Consider the following 20,775-nt stretch of genomic DNA (forward strand, 5'->3'; position numbering starts at 1 on the left):
TATGATGAATACCTCAGTGCTCATCAAAGAGGAGTAGCTGTGAAGTGATCTCAGTATCAGGAACAAAATGGAATGGCCAGAAAACTTGGCTGGGGAGCCTCTGGCAGGCTAGTTCAGCCTTCAGAAATGTTTTGGGGTCACAACTCTTCTTGTCGGGGAGGAAAAAACTGGAAATGTAATGTTTCATCGCATAAGCCAGAGTTCTGTAGGCACAAATATATATCACATTTTTGTGTGATTATAGATTCCTGTTTAAGAACTGTTTCTGGCAGAACTCTCTCTTCCTTTCGCTGTGCATGGTGACAAATTGTTAGAGATTTTATTAATGTCTTTGTGTGAGGAATTCAAACTTGAGAAGTGGGAGAGATTTGTTTTGTACCTCACAATTATCATATCAAGCATTTAGACCATTTAGATGTCATTTGTGTTTTAGCAGGGTATGCCATTCAAACTAGAGATTGCACATGCTTGGCATTTCCCTATCAAATTACACAGGTCATAAGTGCGTGCCACAAGCAGCCAAATTCCTCATCTTTTCAGGCTATCACATGCAATGAGATTGCATTATGTCTGTTCTGGAATTTGGGGGGCGTAGAGGGGAAAATTTAAATCTGAAAAATCTGAACTGTCCCTTTCTGCACCATTTTCCAAAGGAGCACAAGCCTGTTTTGGGTCTGAAGCTGTGGTTACCACTGAAGCCAACCTGCCTTTCAGCAGCTGTGACAGGCAAAATGCAGCATCCCATACCGAGCTGCTCAGTACGTGCAGGGTTTTAACATCATTCGGAAACGTTTGCTTTTTCTGTTTGACAAACTCCCATGCATTCCTTGGAATGTATTTTAGGTGCTCTGCAGAGAGCGTTCCCATGGCCTGTTTGAGGCAAATCCCGATGTTTCCTGAAGGGTCCTGGAATACGCCAGATGCAGTTCAGAGCTGAGACAGAACAGCCATGCTCCTGGAGAGTCTGGCAGACAGCATTTTCCTGTCACTGCTGGACATCAGTTCTGGCTTGCTCTGATTTATTGAGGTGGCAAAGCGCATGAGCTTACAGCATTCATAATTTCTTAATATTTCCAAAACAGAATTACTTTCAAGATTTATGGGAGCAAAATATCCTCTAACTTGCTCCCTTTTTTCCCATATGGATATAATATTTCCTAAAACTGTTTCTCCTTCTTCAATGAAGCAAAAGTATGAATTAAAAGTCCATTTCCCTCACCCTGTATACAGGAGTATTAAATATCACCAAATAATACTAACTAGTCTAAGGCTATTGTGTTCTTTGCTAGAAAAATCCCTAATTTAAATTTACTTGTAGCAAATACAATAAAAAGGTCAATGGCCATTTCATCCTTCCTTTGGCATCACGTTGGTGCCCTGGTTGCCACATGCAGAAGGGGTAGCACAGAGCATTAGATCAGTCATGCCTTGAGCTTCAGCTGATTTTGGGAACTCCCCTGGGATCCAGAGAGTCCTAGGAGGATCTGACTTCCCTCCTGGTTTTACCAGGCACCTTGTAAAGGGGAATCTGCATTAGGGAGAGGCACTCCTTACTCCACATCAGACTACTGTAAATTGTCTTTTCCAGGTGTATCACTTGCAAACAGGCCAGTTACTTGCATGTATGAATAACACCAGCTTCTGAGTTAGGCCTGAGCTTATGGCCTGTATGTTCTTTCTCATGCAGTGCTTTAGAACAGGTGAACTGAGCTGGCAGAGGTTTTTATTTACAATGCACCTCTTGAGTCCTCTTGTTTCTTGAGAAGAGAATAAAACCTGCTCATATAAGCATTTTCTGAAGCATCCAGGTTTTTCCTGGAGACTGCATGTCACAGCAGCAACGAGAGTAGCTTACTTACCTTATAGAGCAGCCCCAAGGTGCTGGTGAGCCCCAGGCAATGCTGTCATCCCTCACTGCAGCTGCACCACTCCGTGGGATGTGGCTTCTGCTGAGAGTTCAAGGGGTGGCTGTAGAGGAAGGGCTATGAACATCTATGCTGTAGCCCTGCAGCTTATAAAAGCTCTTGCATTGCATGACAGTCCTGCAAAGATTCCTGTTGTTGTTGGAGATAAGTCCCTGGAGACCCCCCCAGGGAAACATAATGATTATATTTTGGTGCACCAAGATGTGTGAGAAAACTTTAAACTAATTTGTCAGGTTATTGAAGTTTTTAGGATATTTTCAGAGTAAATGTGTTACAATTAATACTGTATTGTTCTTTATTTGTTTTTAAATAAGCCAGTGGGGTTTTTTTACGTAAGAGCTTCAGAAGCTCTTATATATCTAACATATCTCCCCCACCTTTTCCCAGATAAAGTTATATATATGCTTTGTATTCTCAGCTCTGGAAAAACATTCCTTTCCTTCTAGATCAGCCGTGTCATCTCTGCATCTTGCTTTTATGGTTATAGATGATCTTATTAAAGATTGCATGAGTGGATGTGAAGCAGTATGCATGGGTGAATTTGAATCTTCTTGTTTTGTTAAATTCTCTGGATCTCTTTCCCATTTCCAGAGATTCCTGCAACCTGTGATTTACCTTCCATCTATGATAGGACTTCACTTTGATCGGTTTATAATTTAGATTTCATTCCATCCTTCCCTCACTGTGCTGCTATTTGAAATTGTTGCTCTGTACCTGGCTGTGGCATAGTGTAGATGAGTTTATCTTAAATCAGTTAGTCAAGTCCAAAGGTTATCTGATTGCTGTAAGAGTTTCACACTGAGTACAGAAACAGCCTGAAGGAAGAGCTAAACTCGTGGGTTACATCTGTCTTGCTCCTATGTGTAGGTTGGCCAAGCTGGATTTATTTCAGGAGCATGTACCTTGCTCTTTAGTGGAGGTGTTCTCTCTGACTCTGAACACATAGTACATTCCTTTTCATGGTGGGATGGATTTTGATCCAGAACACCCCTGCTACTGTTTTGATATGATTGAAGGAACAGATTTCTAATAGTATTAGCATACTTTCTAGCATATATATATACTCAGAAGTGGTCCCATATGGAAGTTAGTGTTTTTGTATTTGCTAATTGTTTCCTTTTCTCTGGCCACTGTAGTAATTGTTTCTAGAAGAGACAAATTTTTACTAGTTGCTGTGTTTGTGTGTTCAGGGTATAATTAGGATAATGTATTTCCATAATGACATGGTTAAGAAGGACTAGGTCTCTCATTTGTAAGGGATTCTGTATGGACCATAGCTGTTTGATTTGGCAGGAACCTCTCTTGAATCATTTATATGTTAATGAATGCAGAAGAAGGCACTGAATTTCCATTTCCATTCTCTGTAAACTGTGAGCTGCTTCATGATCTCCTGAAGTGTTTTCTTTCTTGCCTGTGTGGTGATAGCTGCTGTGTATGTGCACATGAGTTAGGCCAAAGCAGGCTCCTCACACACTCACACAGGCAACACATAAACTGGCTTGGGCTCACAAAGCTGGAAGTGAAACTGCCTAAACCCTGCTTGCAATTTACAACTTATTGTAGCTAAATCAATAGCCAAACAGTAATGGGGCAGTTCTAAATTGTTGAGTGGAAGTGATTGCTAGGTTCACGACTTGAGTGATTTGAGTGTCCTTGTGGCACAAATTCTGACAGGTTTGTTTCACTGCAGTCATCTTTGGGTAAAATAAAAATTTTCTACATTACTCTGTTGCAAGTGGCAGTGTAGAATCAGCACTTAGGTATGGATTCTCTCAACATTCCTGCAGAAGTTTATCCTTCCCAGTTCAGGAGTTAATCTCTTTCTTGTTTTGGTTTTCTCAGGTTCTCGAAGCCGGCACCAATGTTCTTGGATGATTCCTTCAGGAAATGGGCACGTATCAGGGACTTTGTACCCCCCTTTGGAATTAAAGGACAAGGTATGAGAAAACTGCAGCTGTTGGAGAAGAAGGTGGTTCTGCAGATGCTTGCCCCATTTTCTTTTCTGTTTTGAAAACTCAGGTGGTCCTTTGGGCTCAGTTTATTTCCCCAGTTTGAGAGGATTATTGTAAATCCAGTTCTCAGAAATGCAGAAGGGTGTTTACAGCTGGACCGTGGACCTCAGAGGCTGGCCATAGGGAAGATGCTTTAGTACATGAGGAGAGTCAGTGCAACAATGGCAATTTAGACCAACGACCACATTCTAGAAGAAGCATTTTGACATTGGCTGCCAGAGGATCTTGTAGCAGCTTTGGTGACAGCAGCAGAGAGTTCAAACTGCTTTGAAGTACCTTTAAGTCAGTAACTCTCTGAAGAACAGGAAAGATGCCTTGGGCTCGACTGCTGATACCAATCTTCATTGTCTTCTCATAGAAGTTGGGCTACTTATTGACTCATATGACAAATAAGAAAAGTATGTTCAGATGCTTTGATGATAATTTGTAATATGCGCTGTCCCCAGCTGGGCAGCAGGGGCTGTGTCTCAGGCGTGCTGTGGGAAAGCAGGAGTGGTGGTTGGTGGATGAGATGGGAGCCAGTAGCCCACCCAGCAGATTATTTATTTTGGGGTGACAAGCTCCTACCTATCCCACATTTGCTATCACACCCTCTCTGTCTGAGTGGTGGTGGAGCAGAAGCCTCGTGCTCACTGTAGTGATTTGCTGCAGACTTTCTGAGTTCCTGTGTATTTAAGAAGTTTTTGTGGTATTGCATCAACTTTCAAGATTCTTTTTTCCACTGACAAACTCAAGATTACAGGTAGTCCTGTAGGAATTGAAATACCTGGTGGAGAAAAACTGGTGCCACAGAAGGCTTGGCTCTGTGTCTCTCCCTGGAAGCAGGTGTGGTAGTTGTCAGAACAACCTCTGATCAAATCAAAGGCTCTACTGACAGATTGCTTTTGGCTTGCATCAGTTCCCTTCTTTGTTTTGTCCATTCCTTGTCCAGTCAGTCTTTTGCAGCTCAATAGGAAGCTAATTACTGTCCTCTAAACCAGCCAGCAGAGTTTGCAGCAAAGAATTAACAGTGGCAGCGCAGGTGGGAGGCTACTGTGACCACAGGAGGGCTTATCCCCTTCTAAACCAGCACACAAGGTGTACAAAACTCGGGCGAGGTGCCTGGCCAGTGTGGAGGTGGGATTTGCAGGTTACACACGATGTCAGCTAGTCCTAATAAAAATCATTCCGTTAAACTGAATCCAAATGGAGAAATTCACCAAGAGAGAATGACAGAACAGCTCTGGCAGCCTTCTCTCTGGGTTTGTTGCCAGCTTGTATCACCACTGCAATGTTATGTAAATCTGGTGTTTTATATTGGATTTCCTCAGTTAAAAAGAGAAATGAGAAATTGCCATTATTTAAATGGATGTGAGCTGAAGCCATGGGACGGAAACCGTTGAATAGGTTATTTTTTTAACACCCTCCTGGGATTGAATTTTGTGCCAAGTTTCAGTCTGGAACAAGTTGTGTGTGTGGGAGGGTTGAATTATAAATCCGTGTAGCCCCGGATTTCTAATGGCCGTGCTGACAGGCTGTGAGTCCTAGCGATGCGAATGGCGCCCTTTCATGTTACACATCACTTGGAATTCTTGCATCAGTCTTTTCTGGCTGTCCCATGGGATGCATTTCGGCTCAGACGACTGATTAGATGATGGGATCAGCACCTCATTAGGGCTTTCAGTCAGGGCAATCTAATGGTATCCAAACAAATGATCCAGGCAGGCAGCATGGAGCTCAGTCACGTGCTGGTGCAAGATGAAGACTCTCAAAGCTGGGATGTGCATGGGAAAAGGAGTAGTCAGGGTGGTTGAGAAAGTGTAGAGAGACGTGGCTGTGTTGAAACAGACGGGGCAGGAGTTCTGCTCTGTGTGTTAGGCAGCCCCCTGACACCGTCAGCTGGGATTTCTGACGTGCATCCCACTGGGAAAGGTGGTTGGTGTTCATAGACACCAACTGCAGCTGAGATGGTAATGGGAAGACCTTGCTGAGAACTGTGGTGAATATCACCTGCTGTTTTTAAGTCACTGTGATCTATTCCAAGTGCAAAATGGCTTTTTGTTTATTTGGGGTTTTTTGATTTTATTGGGTTTTCTCTTTTTGTGTGTGTGAATAACAGTTACAGGATGAGCTCACTTTCAGTAATGCTGCATGTTCCAAGGAACTTCTAGAAACTAATCTGTGGTAGCTTGAAAGTGCTACAGTTATGAAATCAAGGGATTCTTAGCAGCTTGGAACCTAATCCACCATTTCTGCTTTCTCTTGTTAAAGTTTCTATGCTTACCTAAGTTTTGCTTTGCTTTGTCTCTGAAAAAAAGCTGAATGAAGTCCTTTTTTATCCATCTCTTTGTGTTTACTGGTCTAAGAAAGGACAGTTCCAAGATTGCAAGAATGAATCTTGCAATATTTAGGGGAAAGCAGTTTTTGAGGAGCATTGTCTACTGGGCTGCAGTAATTTGGAATAACACATCTCTATAAATTACATGTAAAAGAGTAGAAATGGCTCAGAAATTTTCAGGGCAGGACTACTGCTCTTTAAAGATTATCGTATCAAGGAGAAGGCAGTATGCTGATCATTTTGACACAGTCCATCAGAGATTTTCATTTTCTTCAATGAGAATCTGATTGTAAAGACAGTTCTCCTATCTCCAGATGCTTAGAAGTACTCAGTACAACATAGAAAGTTTAACAGTGCTTCTTTGTGAAAGAGTTCTCACTCCTTTACTCCAGTGGTTATTTTCTCATTTGGCCATTAGCCCGGGCAAGGAGGTTTTATGGACAGAGTGCTCCATTCTTGGCATTTGTGTGTAGAAGCCCTCAAGGTGAATATGGTCCTGAATATGAAAGGTTTTAGACTTTCCCCCAAATGCTGCTGGCTCTGAAATGGACTATCGCAGTAGGAATACTGCACATCCTGTGTTGGATGGGAAACTGCTGCTATTGTCAGTTAACAGCCTTAGTGGTTACTTGCATGCTATGAAAGAGGCACAGAATAAGCAGGTGGCAGCCCTGCTGCTTTATGAGCAGGGCTTTGTGAGATGAGGCGTGTGGTAGAAAGTCTTGTGCAAACTCTCTTTGAACGGTGGTTCTGAAGGTCCTCAACAAGGTATTAGAAATAGATTAAGAGGAACTTAAGAGCAGCTGTTTTACCTTTTTCTTAACCTGTCTTAAATGGGCAGTGTTTTAGTATATATTGATATATTGTAGTTGTTGACTCTCTGTTCACCAAAGATCTGGGCCAAGGATTGGTCCTAATTACTTGATCACAATGCCCAGCAACCTGCGACAAAAGCAGAGTTGAGAGAGAGCTGTCAAGAGTGTTGGAACTGATCCAGCAGGTTGAAGCTATTGTTGCATTCATCACAGATGTCTGTAGCCCTTGTGGAAATTCTGGCTTCCTCTGTGTGCAGAGAATAGGGAAAATAATAGGTATGAAGAGGTGTGATTATGTTTTTACACCATGAATGGTCGCTACCAGTATCTAGTTCGGCCATTCATGTAACAGTGGCTCTAGGTTTTGCCCAGTGACTTCTGCAGCTGGCTGTGAACCCATGAGATTATATTTCAGAATCTGGATCAGGATTTTTCTGAAGGAAGAATGTCCATGTTGACAAACAGGCCAGTGTCATGTTTGACTGCACTTACTTTTAAAAAATGAGATTGTCTGCCATATCAAACTTGTTGTCTCCTACTGTGGGACTTGACAGAGTCTGGAAACGGGGTTGGCCACTCTAAGTGGTTGGAAACGATGACTCTGTCTCTATTAATAAATAAAGTGGTTGTCCTGTGGTCGTGAACGCTGTTGAGCTCATTGTTCAAACAGATTAACTCCCTGCCCCCCACAAAAATAGAGTGGCTATGTCCAGGCTTCCTATCAAGAAAGGTCAGTGGCCTGTATTAGCCTGTGAATGCGTGAGAATTGTAGAGGAGGATGTTTGTTGGCCCTGGTGAGCACATCTGGGACTGTGCTAACACTTTAATAGTATGGACTCGAGTAGGACCCTGTGGGCCCATGCCCTGCTGCCAGTGTGTTTACTTGTGTGTTTATAGCCAAAACGTGGAACACGATAAATTGGTCAACTTTCAGAATTGTCAAGAAGATCAAACTGTAACAAGAAGCTGTAACTCTAAAAGCTACAAATGTCAAGGATTCCTGTGGGGGGCAGCTCCAGCTGCTGAGCACCCTCCTGTGTCCCAAGGCTATTGTTTTGGTGTTAACTAGGATGTTGGAGTGCTTCCCATGTTTCACCGTTTGCAAGGGTCTAATTTGCCAGGAATTCTTTCCCAGCACCCACCAAGTCTGTTGTTGCAATATTTTTCATTGAAGAGCAAGGAGACTGCAGCAATCTCAGGCTCTTAGAAGAGTTACATAGAGATTTTTTTTTAATTTAAATTGACGTTTCTTCTTTTGGATTTGCACCCTTTCCTAGCAGTGTTTCTGCCAGTGTAATTATGGAGGTATGAACATGCCTGTGCTGTCCATGTAGTTGCAGAGATCCTCTAGCATGTGCACTGCTCTCAGGGTTAGATTTGTCAATGAATAAGCAATGGAAAAATTGTTTATAGTGTTAGTAAGGTTATTAATCCCAGAGGGCCTGCTCCCCGAATTTACCTCTGTAGCTAAAGCAAAAGGAAAGAGTTATTTGGAGAAGGGCAACAAACAAGACTGGAGAAATACCTGACTATTAATAGCATTTCTCAGTACATGTGGTTTGAAGAATATAAAAGGCTTTCATAAGAAAGAGTAGCTAGTATCTGGCATCATCTCTGTGTAATGAGGACGGGAGAGTTGCTGCAGTTTTTTTTGAACTTAAGTGAAAACATATGGCACAGCATACACTAAAAATCTAAACAGACATGATCTATGTAATATCTCTTCCATGCATTTAGTTAGTAATTGTGTCACTGCTTTGCAGAAATTATAGGTCTTCACTTCTACCTTTGTTCCTGCTCAGCTGTTTTGAGCAGAGAGGCTGTTTTGTTGGCCCTGAATCAGTTTGTCTTTGAAGGTGATAGTTATTTCTTAGGCAGCGATTCTGTTGTCACCATCTCAAAATTTCCCTCCCATCAGGACACTAGGAAGCAATTTCTTCCCCATGGTGATAAGAGAATCTTAAGACCATGTTTGAAATGCTACAGTTTTATCAAATGTAGTATGAACTACTGGCCAGGAGACTTCATATTTTTGCTTGATACTGGTGGGATGTCTGGAACTGGTGACACATTCAGTGACAAAGGAATTAAGTCTTTGTCTAGACCACCAATGCTAATGGATGTATTGTGCAATGATTAACTGTTCTTATACTTGGTTTTATTTGGATGTTTTCTTTTGTGTCAGTGCTCCTGGGAAGAGCCGTGGTTCAGTGCTGCTCAGCAGTTGTTCAAGTAGTCTCATGGGGCAGAGGTCATTCATCTCCAGTGAAAATGTTGAGTTTTCAGGCCTGCAAAAGCTGGCATATCACAGTGGTGTTGGGAGAAAATCTCTCTTTTCATGAATGCTCTTTTTTGCATAGCTTTTTCTTTTACATTGACTTTCTTGGCATGAGCAATACTTAATCTCTGAGAAAACATATTTGGTTGGACATGACAAGTGAAATTTGCAGCTGATTAAAAAAAAAACCATTAGAAAAGTAGGTCTTTTCTAACCTAATCTTCTAGCTCTTTGTAGAGACTGGAGTACCACATGCAGACACCTTCCCTGCATTTGACTGGGTCTGAATGAGGCGTTTTCTGCTTTAATTCTCCAACTTTATCTTCATTTTGTTAGTGGCACTCTGTTGTACAGATGATTTTCCTACTACAAGCATTTTTTTGTTCTTCGTGTCTTACTCGTCTAACAAAAAAGCAGAAGCCCAAGCATGTATAGCCATTAGTTCTGTTCAGAGTAGGTATTAACAAGATGGTTGTTTCTTCCTGAGTTGGAGACACATTTCTGAACTGGCTTCCACTAGAATTTTGCATTTGACCAAAATTGGTAATAGTTGCCATTATCATGTGGGAATATAGATATAAAAATGTTGATGTTCCCCCAGGGAATTTAGCTGATTTTATAGCCTAAAGAAATGAAATGAGAGGTTTGAAGAGGAAAAAAAGCTGAAAGTTTCAGAAGAGGTGGATGGTTAACTTTTCATTACTGAAGAAAGTGTATAAAGGGAAGTTATGTTGTGAATTTTGAAGTTAAATCTCTTCTCTTTCTTGAGCTCTCATGATGAAAGTACAACCCTCCAGTGCAGTCCCTTATTTCAATCAAAACCAATGCGTTGCTGTTGAGTGTGCCTAAAGAATAGTCCTGCTCCCAACCCACTGGGAAGGGAAAGGTGCCCCAGGGAGATGCAAACCTTAAGTTTGCAATTAATTGGATGACTCCACATTGGAGTTCTTCACAGAAGTCTTGAATTGCAGTTGAAACACGGATATTATTCCTCTCTTCTACTTCCTGGAGAGAGGAGCAGGTCTTCTCTGGCTGTTGTGTTTTGAAGTGTCATTTATTAATGCTTCTGCAAGGATCAGAAGAATTAGGAATCGCTGTAGTAGTTATTGAGTTTTTTGGTCTTGAAGATATTGCCTGGCCACCTGTGAAGGGTTATCAAAAACGTAGAGCCCTCTACAACAACTGTATTTATTTTTCTGCTTGTCTTTAACCAGCACACTGTGAATCTTTCAAGGACTGTTTTTATTTGGCGTGAATTTGCCTCTTTCTATAGACTTTATTGCTTCCTGTGCATTGAACTTGAGTTTAGATCAAAATTGTTAATGCATGGTTACTGCAAAATGTTGCCCATTTTTTTGCATAATTGTTTTTTAAATTAATGTTCCAACTTTCCAAGCCCTGGGATTATGTTGGGAACTAAGCTTGTATTCTGGAAAAACAAACTCTTGGTTGTGAAGAAAAGCTTGGAAAAAAAAAATCCCCAAAGGCTCCAAAACAACGATGTAAATGAAGAGTCCAAATGTTATGTATTTTATTTATATCTTGTTATAAAAAAAGGCCTTAAGGGCTTTAATGGAGCTTACATTTAATGCATGCCAGGTTCTTCTAAAATTGCTAGGGAGGATACCATGCACATTCAGTCTTTTTTTTTCTTTTGAGTTGTGTCTATGCAACAGTGTATGCCTCTTGTCTTAATGCCATTACAAATCATCAATGGAGATATTGCGAGGAGCGGCAGTTTTATGTCCTGTTGTTAATAAAGTGCATCTCCAGTAAAACACCTAAATCTGGTACAGCTAGCGACCTCAAGAAACCACTCTCTCGTATTTACACACAAGTTTTGATCTCAGGACAGACTCCTCAGTTTGTAGTTAGCTGTTTTTGAGAGCCAGTTCATGTCTTTGCAATGCACTGCTAAATGCTAGAATTCTTCATAGCTGCTTTTGCCTGCATTGGCCTCCTAAAGTTAGCTGATCAATAATAAAAAGAAGTGATGCAGGAAATTTCAGACACATTGTTGTACCTGTTGTAATCACTGGATTCCCAGCTTCACAAAGATACAAATAATGTTGATTGTCTACAGCTGGACATGGTGTTTCTGGGAGAGAGAACAGACCATGTGGTGAGACTTGGGTCCATGGCCTCATGCTGGGCACCAGGGTTGAAAATCACAGAATGAGTGAGGTTGGAAGGGACCACACTGGGTCATCTGGTCCAACTTCCCTGCTCAAGCAGGGCCATCTCAGAGCACATTGCACAGGATTGCATCCAGACAGCTCTGGAATATCTCCAGTGACAGAGATCCCACACCCTCTCTGGACAGTCTGTTCCAGTGCTCGGTCGCCTGCACAGTGAAGAAGTTTTTTCTCATGTTCAGGTGGAACTTCCTGTACATCAGTTTCTACCTGTTGCCTCTTGTCCCATTGCTCATCACCACTGAGTACAGCCTGGTCCATCCTCTGACACCTCCCTTCAGATACTGACATTAATTAGGTCCCTTTTCAGTCTTCTCTTCTTAAGGCTGAACAGGCCCAGCTCCCTCAGTGTTTCCTCATAAGAGAGATGCTCCAGACCCTTCATCATCCTTGTCGCCCTCCACTGGACCTGCTCCAGGAGCTCCATGTCTCTCCTGTCCTGAGGAGCCCAGAACTGGATACAGCACTCCAGATGCAGCCTCACTAGGGCTGAGTAGAGGGGCAGAATCACCTCCCTTGACTTGCTGTAAAGATCATTCCTCAAAAGATGTAAAAACTTTTCTGTTAAAAGTCATTCCTCAACTCCCATATGGAGCAAGACCTTAAAGTAAAAAAGTGCTGAAGGAGAAACTTTATACAGAGCTAAACTTTTGGGTAGTGTATTAAAAAAAGTGTATGTACTGGCTTGTGCTTAGAACTTGTTTGTAAATACTGTGATTTGTTTAATCCATGGCATTGGTAGTGTTTAGTTTACTCTCCCCACAAAGCTGACACACACGTGGCATTCTGTTACTGTGGGACAGGGACCCATGTGCAGAGTCTCCTGGCACACTTTACGGGATGTCAATCAACCTCACTCGAGTCAGTCTATTCCCAAAAGCTGGAGCTGATGCCCAGGACCCTGCAGAAGTGCTGGCTGGAGGAGTGGTGACCACCTGTGGGGATGGGCACTGGCCATGGCTCCCAGGGCAAACACGCAGCACTGCAGCAGCACGCTGTTCCCTGACCCTGAGGCATGGTATTCACACACTTACTGCTGGCACTAGGGGCCTGTAGACTTGCTGGGTTTTGGGAAAGGTGGCTGGTATAGACAACTTGAAAAATTACAGCCTCTTCTCTTGGCCACTTGAGAGTGCACAAACATCCCAGTCTGCCTACTTTCAAGGCAGGCAGAAGGTAGACCCTACGAGATGCCTGCAGTAAGCCCTGTGGACTGGAAAGGCCTCCCTTTTTTTTTTTTTTTTTTTTTTTTTTGGTGATACGAGCAAGAAGTTTCTGCATTAGAAACAACAATTTTAAGTGTTGTTGACATTTACAGTGAAGGTCTCCTCCATTCCTTCATATAAATAACAGAGAAAAAGACTAGAATTGAGACTTAGGCTGGTTCTCACTGTGTGGTCACTGTCTGCCTAATTTCTAACTATTTAGTTTTTCCAAATGTCTGAAAATTTCAGGGTCAACCTGAAGTCAAGATGTACTTGGGTTCAGAGAAATCATGCAGTCCTGAGCTGTCTTTTGAATATTCTGATGTTATAAGGCAAAGTTGATAGAATATGTCAAGATAACTCAGGATTCTTAGATAAATGTAGTCAACTCCTGCTCTAGATGGGAGAAAAATGTGCAGAGGCTTCTTGCTTTGTTTTTATAGTAAAAGTGCATGCACAGTGGTTGATAGATGAATGGGTTAAATAATCTCCCACTCTCCCCGATGATCTAAATTCTCCATGACAAGGAAAAAATGTAATAAACAAGCTATGGCTGAAGAAAACTGCAGTAGATTGCTTGCCCTGCTGATGTGTTCATCTAGACAACTTGGTCTTTCTTTTGTCCTTGAAAAATTTCTTTCAGTGCTTGACTTCCAGTCAGTGGCTGTGCACAAATCCTGTTACTTGAACCAGGAAGGAAGTTTTCTTTGTAGTATTTGTTACGTGTACTTGCACCCATTATTATCACTCAGTATAGAGGTGTATAAGGCAGACTGTGCTCATCACCCTTTTAGTTTCTTACCCTGAAGAGACCATGTCTCATCAATTAACTTGACATAATGCACCTGCTTTTCTGGTGCCCAATTTTCTTTAGTCACAGCCTGGAGGTGAGCCCTGCTTTGTGTCCTGCAGGTCACTGATGTCTGTGATAGTAGTCTTTGCAGTGCTGATTGCAAGTGACCCTCCACCTTGCCCCAGCTATATTAAAAGATCCTGCCAGTGGTTCCTTATTGTTCTTTATTCCTTTGTGGTCTTGTGCAAGGTTGCAGATCAGCCACAGCAGCATCTGCTGATCCGTCAAACCTTTTCCCAGGAAAATACAGAAAATACAGAAACTCCTTCTGGAGGAGGTATTTTCTTTCCATCCTTGCGCCAGAGTCAAGGTGCAAGTGCAAATGCCCACCTCAGCAACAGTATAGTAGAGTTCCAGCTCACCCAGAAAGATCTAGTGCCTGTCCCCTGTCCCAGCCATTAGCTTTTCCTGTGAGTGCTTGTAGCTCCTGCTCCTGGCAGACCAGGGCTAGACCAGATGAACTTGATGCCATTTTCGTTTCTGCTGTGGGTGAACATTTGACAGTGAAGTACTTTGTCTTTTATTGAGCTTCATTCAGCAGTTTTGAATGGTAACACTGAGATGTGTGCAACTTCCAAACTTTTTGGATACCACTTATTGTTGGACCATGGGGTCTGCTGAAGAGCTATCTCCTATTTGTCCATTCTTAATCTGTACTGAGCGCTCTATATGGTTGTTTGTTTTGCTTTTGTTTGGGAAGCACCTCCATTCCAAACACTGCCATATCCACTCCTAAAGTAGTTTTATTTCATTTGTGAGCATTCACTAAGAAGGCATTGCTAATTATCTGGCAAGATGAGTAAACCAGAATTATGTGAGTGCATTACTCAACTGTATTCTTTTAATGTTCTTTCTAAAATAGTCCATCGGATGATCTCCAAGTAGTGCATGGTGTAACTTGTGGGTGGTAGAGCAAACCTGGCATAACAAAAGCTCAGTAGATGGGAGGTTGCAGCCCTTGACATGCAATCCTTTGATCTCTTCTCTGAGAATGTGGGAAAACAACGTCAGTAATGTATACTGTCCAACAAAAGTCAGTGCGTGGAGCAGGCCAAGGAGAGGACTGTGGCGTGGTGCCATTAGAGGTCACAGCAACCTACCGCTGTTATGGCAGATTTAGGAGAATAGCATTCCTGTCGGAGGGGAAGCCTGCTGCCTATGCATCAAAAGATATTCTTCAGATGAAGGAAAATTAAGCACCACCACTATTTTGTTATCAAAGTTGCTTTTACCCTTAAAAATTGCCTTACTCCACTCCAAGCTATGATGTTCTGAAAGTAATCACTCCCCAGCTTGTAATGGTTGGCAGGGACTGTCAGTGCTGCCATGTCAAAAACTTCCCCAGATCTCAAAGTAACTGTCAGAGTTTTCTGTTTATCACCTTTATGTGTCTCGCCAGCTTGTTGTCAGGTTCAAAGCTCTTTGGCACATGGGCTGCCTTGAGCTCCTGTGTTTATCCCACACATTTGTCCTGTTCCTGAGGAGGACACCTCCTCAGTGGAGAAGAACAGAACTCTTTATTTGAAAGGGTCTTCCCTAACTGTGCTAATTGCAGTAATTAGTGTCTGTAAGGAAAGCTGTTTATATTCGATGTAAAAAATCACTTGTTGTAATGTTTCTGTATCATTTTTAGTCTTTTGTAAGGAAATGAGACTTATTTGTTCATTTTGACTGGTGCTTCCTAAGAACTTTTGAACTAGTTGACTGATATATTTAAGGATATTAGAGGTATCTGCAATCTCCCAAGAAAAGATGGAAGGGGTCTAATAGTTCACAATCTTTTCCAGTATAAATGAAGCTCAGAGAAGCCATATTGAAAATCAGGAAAGGGAAGTGATTGAATGTCCATATGGATTGAGGAGAATTCTGAGCTCATGGAAGAGAAATCATTGCAGGTTACCAGATACAAAGAAGCTATATCTGACATATGAAATCCCTGATATGAAAACAGTTAAATAGCAGAAGAGAATTTCAGGGAAATATATCTGTTCACTTTGGTTTTGTTCTCCTCTTAGGCATCTTCTTAAGACCACAGTTAGAGTCAGGATTTGGAGGCAGATGCACTTTTTGTCGGACCCAGCACAGACATTCTGAAATCACTGGTACATTTGTAAATACAGACTAGCCAGAATATTGCTGCTTCTTGGCCCTGGCCAAGAAGGGTCTTCACCTGGGTCATGGTAAAGGAGTTTGGAGCTTTATGGGGGAGAGAGGTGGAAAAATTAGGGGCAAATGACAAAATGTGAAGGGAAGAAGACTCAACAATTTCCATAGCTGATAGAATTATTCATATGTAATCATTGTGCTTCTGCAGCTTAATGTGTTTAATTTGTGTGTGTGCCTATGCTTGCATAACTTACACCATCTGGTTGCTGCACCATTCACTGGGTATCACTGTAGGCTGTGGTTCCATGGGCATTTCTTTATGCAATTGTGGTGCTTTAATTGAAGAAAGACAGACTGATGAACCTAAACTGAAAGTAACCTGCAGCATAAAAAGCATCCGTTTTAACCTGGTTTTCTTCCTGTATTCAGTTCACCACTCAGCTGCATAAAAGCTTGTCTGAAGGCACGCAGTGACAGTGATGCTGGCCTTTGCATGTCTGAAGTGTTTGTGAAGCTGCCATCCCAGGGCAGTGGATATGAAATCACTGCTATAAAATGTACAGTGCTTGTTCCCTGTGACACTCTCCGTGCAAGGCAATTACACACTGCACCAGAATTTGGCACATAACACATCTTTGCAGGCGTGTGTGAAGGTCATTGTCCAGAGAAAATAGGAATACTCAACTTAGTGTTCATTCCTAATGAGAACCTTTCAGTTCCTTCAAGTAACTGCTTCAGAAGCTTTACATCACATAGTTTCTCATTTCCATTAGCAGTGAGAACTTGTTCCTAACATCTTCTTCCTTTCTCCCCAGATAATCTGATCAAAGCCATCCTGTCAGCAACCAAAGATTATCGTCTAACTCCAGCTCTTGACAGGTAAGATGAGACACTCAGAATAGAAGGAGTAGAAGTGATTCTTTTCATATGTCCTAAATAAATTTTGTTAGACATTTTTTGCCAGAAATTATTGCCAATACATTTGGATGTGGATGAGTAAATCAGGAGCTGAAAATGGAGTTCTCTTTATAGTAAATCTGTAGACTCTGGAGACCTCTGTTAAGTCAAACATAAGTAGGAAAAAGCATTTACCTTTTGACTATTTCCCAATCTATTATTTCATATGTTGTTACAAGCTGTCCTCTTGCCCCGTTTTCAAATTAGTTAATAGCAGGTTTTCAATAAACACTTTGCTCTTTTCCAGCCTTTCTGACAAAGCAACAGGATCAAAAGAAACTTTAGAGGGAAAGAAGGGACTGGCTTATTTCAGCAATGTTTTTCACTAACACCTCACTCTCTCAAAGTAGGAATGTTTGGTTGTGTTGACCAAGCCTGTGCTAGGATGAACAGGATAGCAGTCTCCTGGGTCCTGTGGTATTTGAATTGTTGCCTTTAGAAGAAGCTCCTGTGATTCTTCAGTCCTGTTTGTAGAGGTTGTTTCTGAAACTCACTGGCATGTTTACATTCAGCTTCCCAATGATAGTCCTTTAGTCCTTTCTGTCCTTGCTTTTCTGTCATTCCTTCCATTTGTCCTGCAGTTTTGGTTTAGTGCCATCTCCCAGATTAGGGGTGGGATTTTTCAGAAGCTGTCAGAGGTTTTTACTGAGACATGATCTCTTTTCAAAGTCCTGGTAATACTTCCTTCCAGTAGTACTTGACTCAGGCTAACAACACAGTTGCTGCATTCTAAACACATGGGGTTTATTTCCTGGCCCAGCTCCCCTTCTGCCCACTTTTCATGACAAATTTCATAAGTTTTTCCAGCCTTTCCGTAGGTCTCCGCATCTCTCATGCAGATTGTAGAGCTTGCCTGATGTAGCTGGAAGTTACTCTCTGTGTGAAAGTTTATTCTTAGTCTTGCGCAGTCGATGTGCTAATTTAGGTTTCTTTGAAGTTTGCCTTGCCTCACAGCAGTGCCAGATAGGGTTAGCCTTCAGATTTTGGATTAATTTGAGAAATTATGTCCAGAAGGTAAAACCCTTTTACAAATGACCTTCTTACAGATTTTGCACACAACTGAGTCTCATCCATCTGGGGTTTATCTCAGTTCTGGTTGGAGAGTTAAGATTTTAATCTGTTGAAAAATCCACATCTAGACTCTTTCAGAAGGTTGCTGGTAGGAAATTAGTGTTAATGACAGAGGGCAGGTGGAAGATTCTTGCAGTGAAGGTTAATGTAATTGTGACCCTTGCTGCTCACCTGTTTTGTGAGGAGTAGAATGTTCCAAGTTTTTTAAAAGTAGTTTTGCAGGAGATTCTGAAACATAACCACTCTAGCATGAGCTGCTCACCTTGGTTTGTGCTCTTTATAATGGGTTTGGTGCAGAGATAGGAAAGATCTAACACTCAAGCCCCGTGAAATGTATGCAAAGTCCCTGAGATACCAAGTACAAATGAGACCTCAGGAACAGGGTAGTATTTCTGTGGTATTCCAGTAACAAGGTTTGGTGGTGTGTAAACACACAGATATCTGGGGGAAGTACTGTTTCCTTGGGAATTATTGTGATAAATCTGTATCAGTGGATGTTGGTTGTGTAGTACATGTGCCTCACAGTCAAGTACCTCCCAAACCCCTTCCACGTGAGCAGGTCTTAGGAAGGATAAAAATGGAAGTGTGTGTGAGAGAAAGGGACAAGAAAGCTTGGGATAGCAAGCTGTAAGGTGAGAGCCTAAAGGAGGAGGTGGATGGAATTGCAACAGAAGAGTTATTAGGAGAAAGAGCTTGGGAACTGTCGGAGGTGTTAAGGCTGCCACAGTGCTGCTCTGGGACACCAGCTTGTTGAGTAGGGCACAGATGAAGACTTGGGTATGGTTCCAGAAATGTTCTTCAGCTGTGGTCATCACTGAATTCCAGTGCTGGCAGCAATGGGTATCTGCCATTTTGGATTCCTGAAAAGTTGATGGAGCAGACTGGTGGAGGAAGGTTAGCTCCTTCCTCATCTTGTCTCAAGCTCCAAGCATATCCTAACAGTTACTCTCCATGGCAGCCCCAGGGTGCTGGGAGCAGAGCCTTGAATTTGGCTACTCCCTTCCTGCTCACTGGTCAAGCAGAAAGTCCAGACCTCTCCCCTTTGCTCAACACCTTGGAGCAGCTGGAGAAGGCCTGACTTTAGGGACCGTGAAAGATCCCTTCCAACCCAAACTGTTCTTGGTTCTATGATAAAGGACTGAGTAAATGTCTTATTGTGGAAGACCTAGATAAGAGACCCAACTCAAGTCTGTGAGGTACAAGGGGTCATGTTTGGGAGATTTTGTGAAGCCTTCCACTTGTAGGCTCTAAGAAGTCTAGTGGGCTGATTCTAGAAGCATGAAAAAGGCTCCAGGTTCACCCTCTTTTCAGCAAGGAGTTACACCAACATTTTCTCTGTTGGCAAAGCCAGTCTAAGAAGCCATATCTGCTGCTGCTGCTGCCCTTCTCCTTGTGCTGCTGCTGTTGTTTGAAAAGGGACTTTAAAGTGGATCAGTGAGATGATCCAGTTTATGAGTTTTTGTCTCAACCCAGGTTATTCCAACGACTTCATTTCCAGAGCTCCCTGTCCACTGAGAGTGTGGGCACAGAGCAGAAGTGGCAGCAGGTGAGGCAGAGACTGGAATGGGTGGGGAGGGTGAGCACTGCCCAGCCAACTGGAATAAGTGTTCGTGTAACTATACACTGGAGGCAGCTTTCCCAGGGGAAGGGTGGGAGAGGCAGGAAAGGTGAGGTCAGAGCAGTACATGAGAGCATAGGAAGGAAAGAGAGGATTAGAGTTGTATGGTGGAGGATCTCTACACCAAGCCTTTGGTCTTGTTCCTACCCAAGCTTCTCCTTTTCTGCCCTCCTTCACAAAGCTGATCCTTGAGAGGTTGTATTCACTTGCCTCTTATAAGCCCTGGAAATTAACTTGTTTGTTTGATTATCCCTGTGCTAAAGGGCATCCTGATGCACCTTTCCTGACACAATGTACTGACATGGTGCTGAAATGAGGCAAACGTGATCCTTCCGGGTGTGCATGCACTTTTCATCATCCCACAGCAGCTTTGCCAACTCACTTCAACTAATCCCTCCATTGTGTTGTAACTAGCAGCAGCTGGAGGGCATGTGAACAAAGGCTGTGGTTCACACCTGTAACACCACGTACCTGGTGCCCTGCTTTATTCATGACTCCTTATTACAGCACTGTTGTGTTGAACAGTAACCTGCTCCTGCTCCAGGGCAGGGGGTAGGTGAAGCTGCAGTGGCTGAAGCTGCAGTGGCGTTTGGGAGGGTAGTTACAACTCATCCCTGAGCTTGTCTGGAAAAGATTGGAGATCCAGGAACTTTCTCTAGAACCACTGACCTCTTCCTTCAGAGCTGGCATGTCTTTCTCCCTAACACAGGTGTTGGTGGGCCTCATCTTTGAAACTTCTTGCCCTCCATTGGCTTTTCCAGGCCCACTTATATTAATGACATTTTCACTGCTTGATTTAGTGACTCCTCCAGTGGCCTGCCCCTCACTCTGCAAATGGATCAGGGCTTGATTTCTAATTCCACAGCCCATCTGCTGGCTGGACTTCAGTGGATTTTCGGGTTACCTCTCTGTGGTGATGACATGTAAATTTCCTATGAAAAGACATAAATATAAAAACCTGACTGACCTTTTTTGTATTGCCTCCAGGTGGTAATGAAAGAAAACTGAGAGTTTGAGTTATAACTATCACAGTCTTTACTAATGCAGTATATTACCTGAACAAGTGAGGAAGGAATTTGATAGAGCAAGAGAGGTGAGTGTGTCCATCTGGTTCAGGTTGATAGCACCCATTTAAGTAACAGCAGCCAGATCAAACCAGAATATGCTAAGCCTCCTTAAGCACCAGCTACCCTAAAGATGTATTTTTAAATTATTTTGTTATATCTTTCCTCAAAGCCTTCCATTCCAAAATTGCGTAAAGAAAGGCTTTTTCTCCCCGGTAAATCCCTGAAGCACTTCGATAAGAGAGGAAGGGGAAGTAGGAATTGCTACAACACATACATGTGTTTACAATGCTATATTGTTCAAGAAAATCTGCATGAATCCTGCTTTTGGTGTAGATGAACTCAACCTTGGAGTGTCT

At 42.5% G+C, this 20,775-nt stretch overlaps 1 protein-coding gene across 8 annotated transcripts in view; it reads left to right on the plus strand.

Moving 5' to 3' along the window:
• The window catches only part of ST3GAL3 (ST3 beta-galactoside alpha-2,3-sialyltransferase 3), a 188,999-nt gene that overhangs the window by 114,277 nt on the left and 53,947 nt on the right, over nt 1-20,775 (plus strand). For all 8 annotated transcript variants that reach the window (XM_082287318.1, XM_082287319.1, XM_082287317.1 and 5 more), the window contains 2 exons: nt 3,768-3,862; nt 16,522-16,585. In XM_082287318.1, coding sequence (XP_082143444.1) covers nt 3,768-3,862; nt 16,522-16,585 — 159 coding nt within the window. The remainder of the gene's footprint in view (nt 1-3,767; nt 3,863-16,521; nt 16,586-20,775) is intronic.

Source organism: Coloeus monedula (assembly GCF_965178545.1).
Source record: "Coloeus monedula genome assembly, chromosome: 9".
In the NCBI taxonomy this organism is placed as follows: Eukaryota; Metazoa; Chordata; class Aves; order Passeriformes; family Corvidae; genus Coloeus; species Coloeus monedula.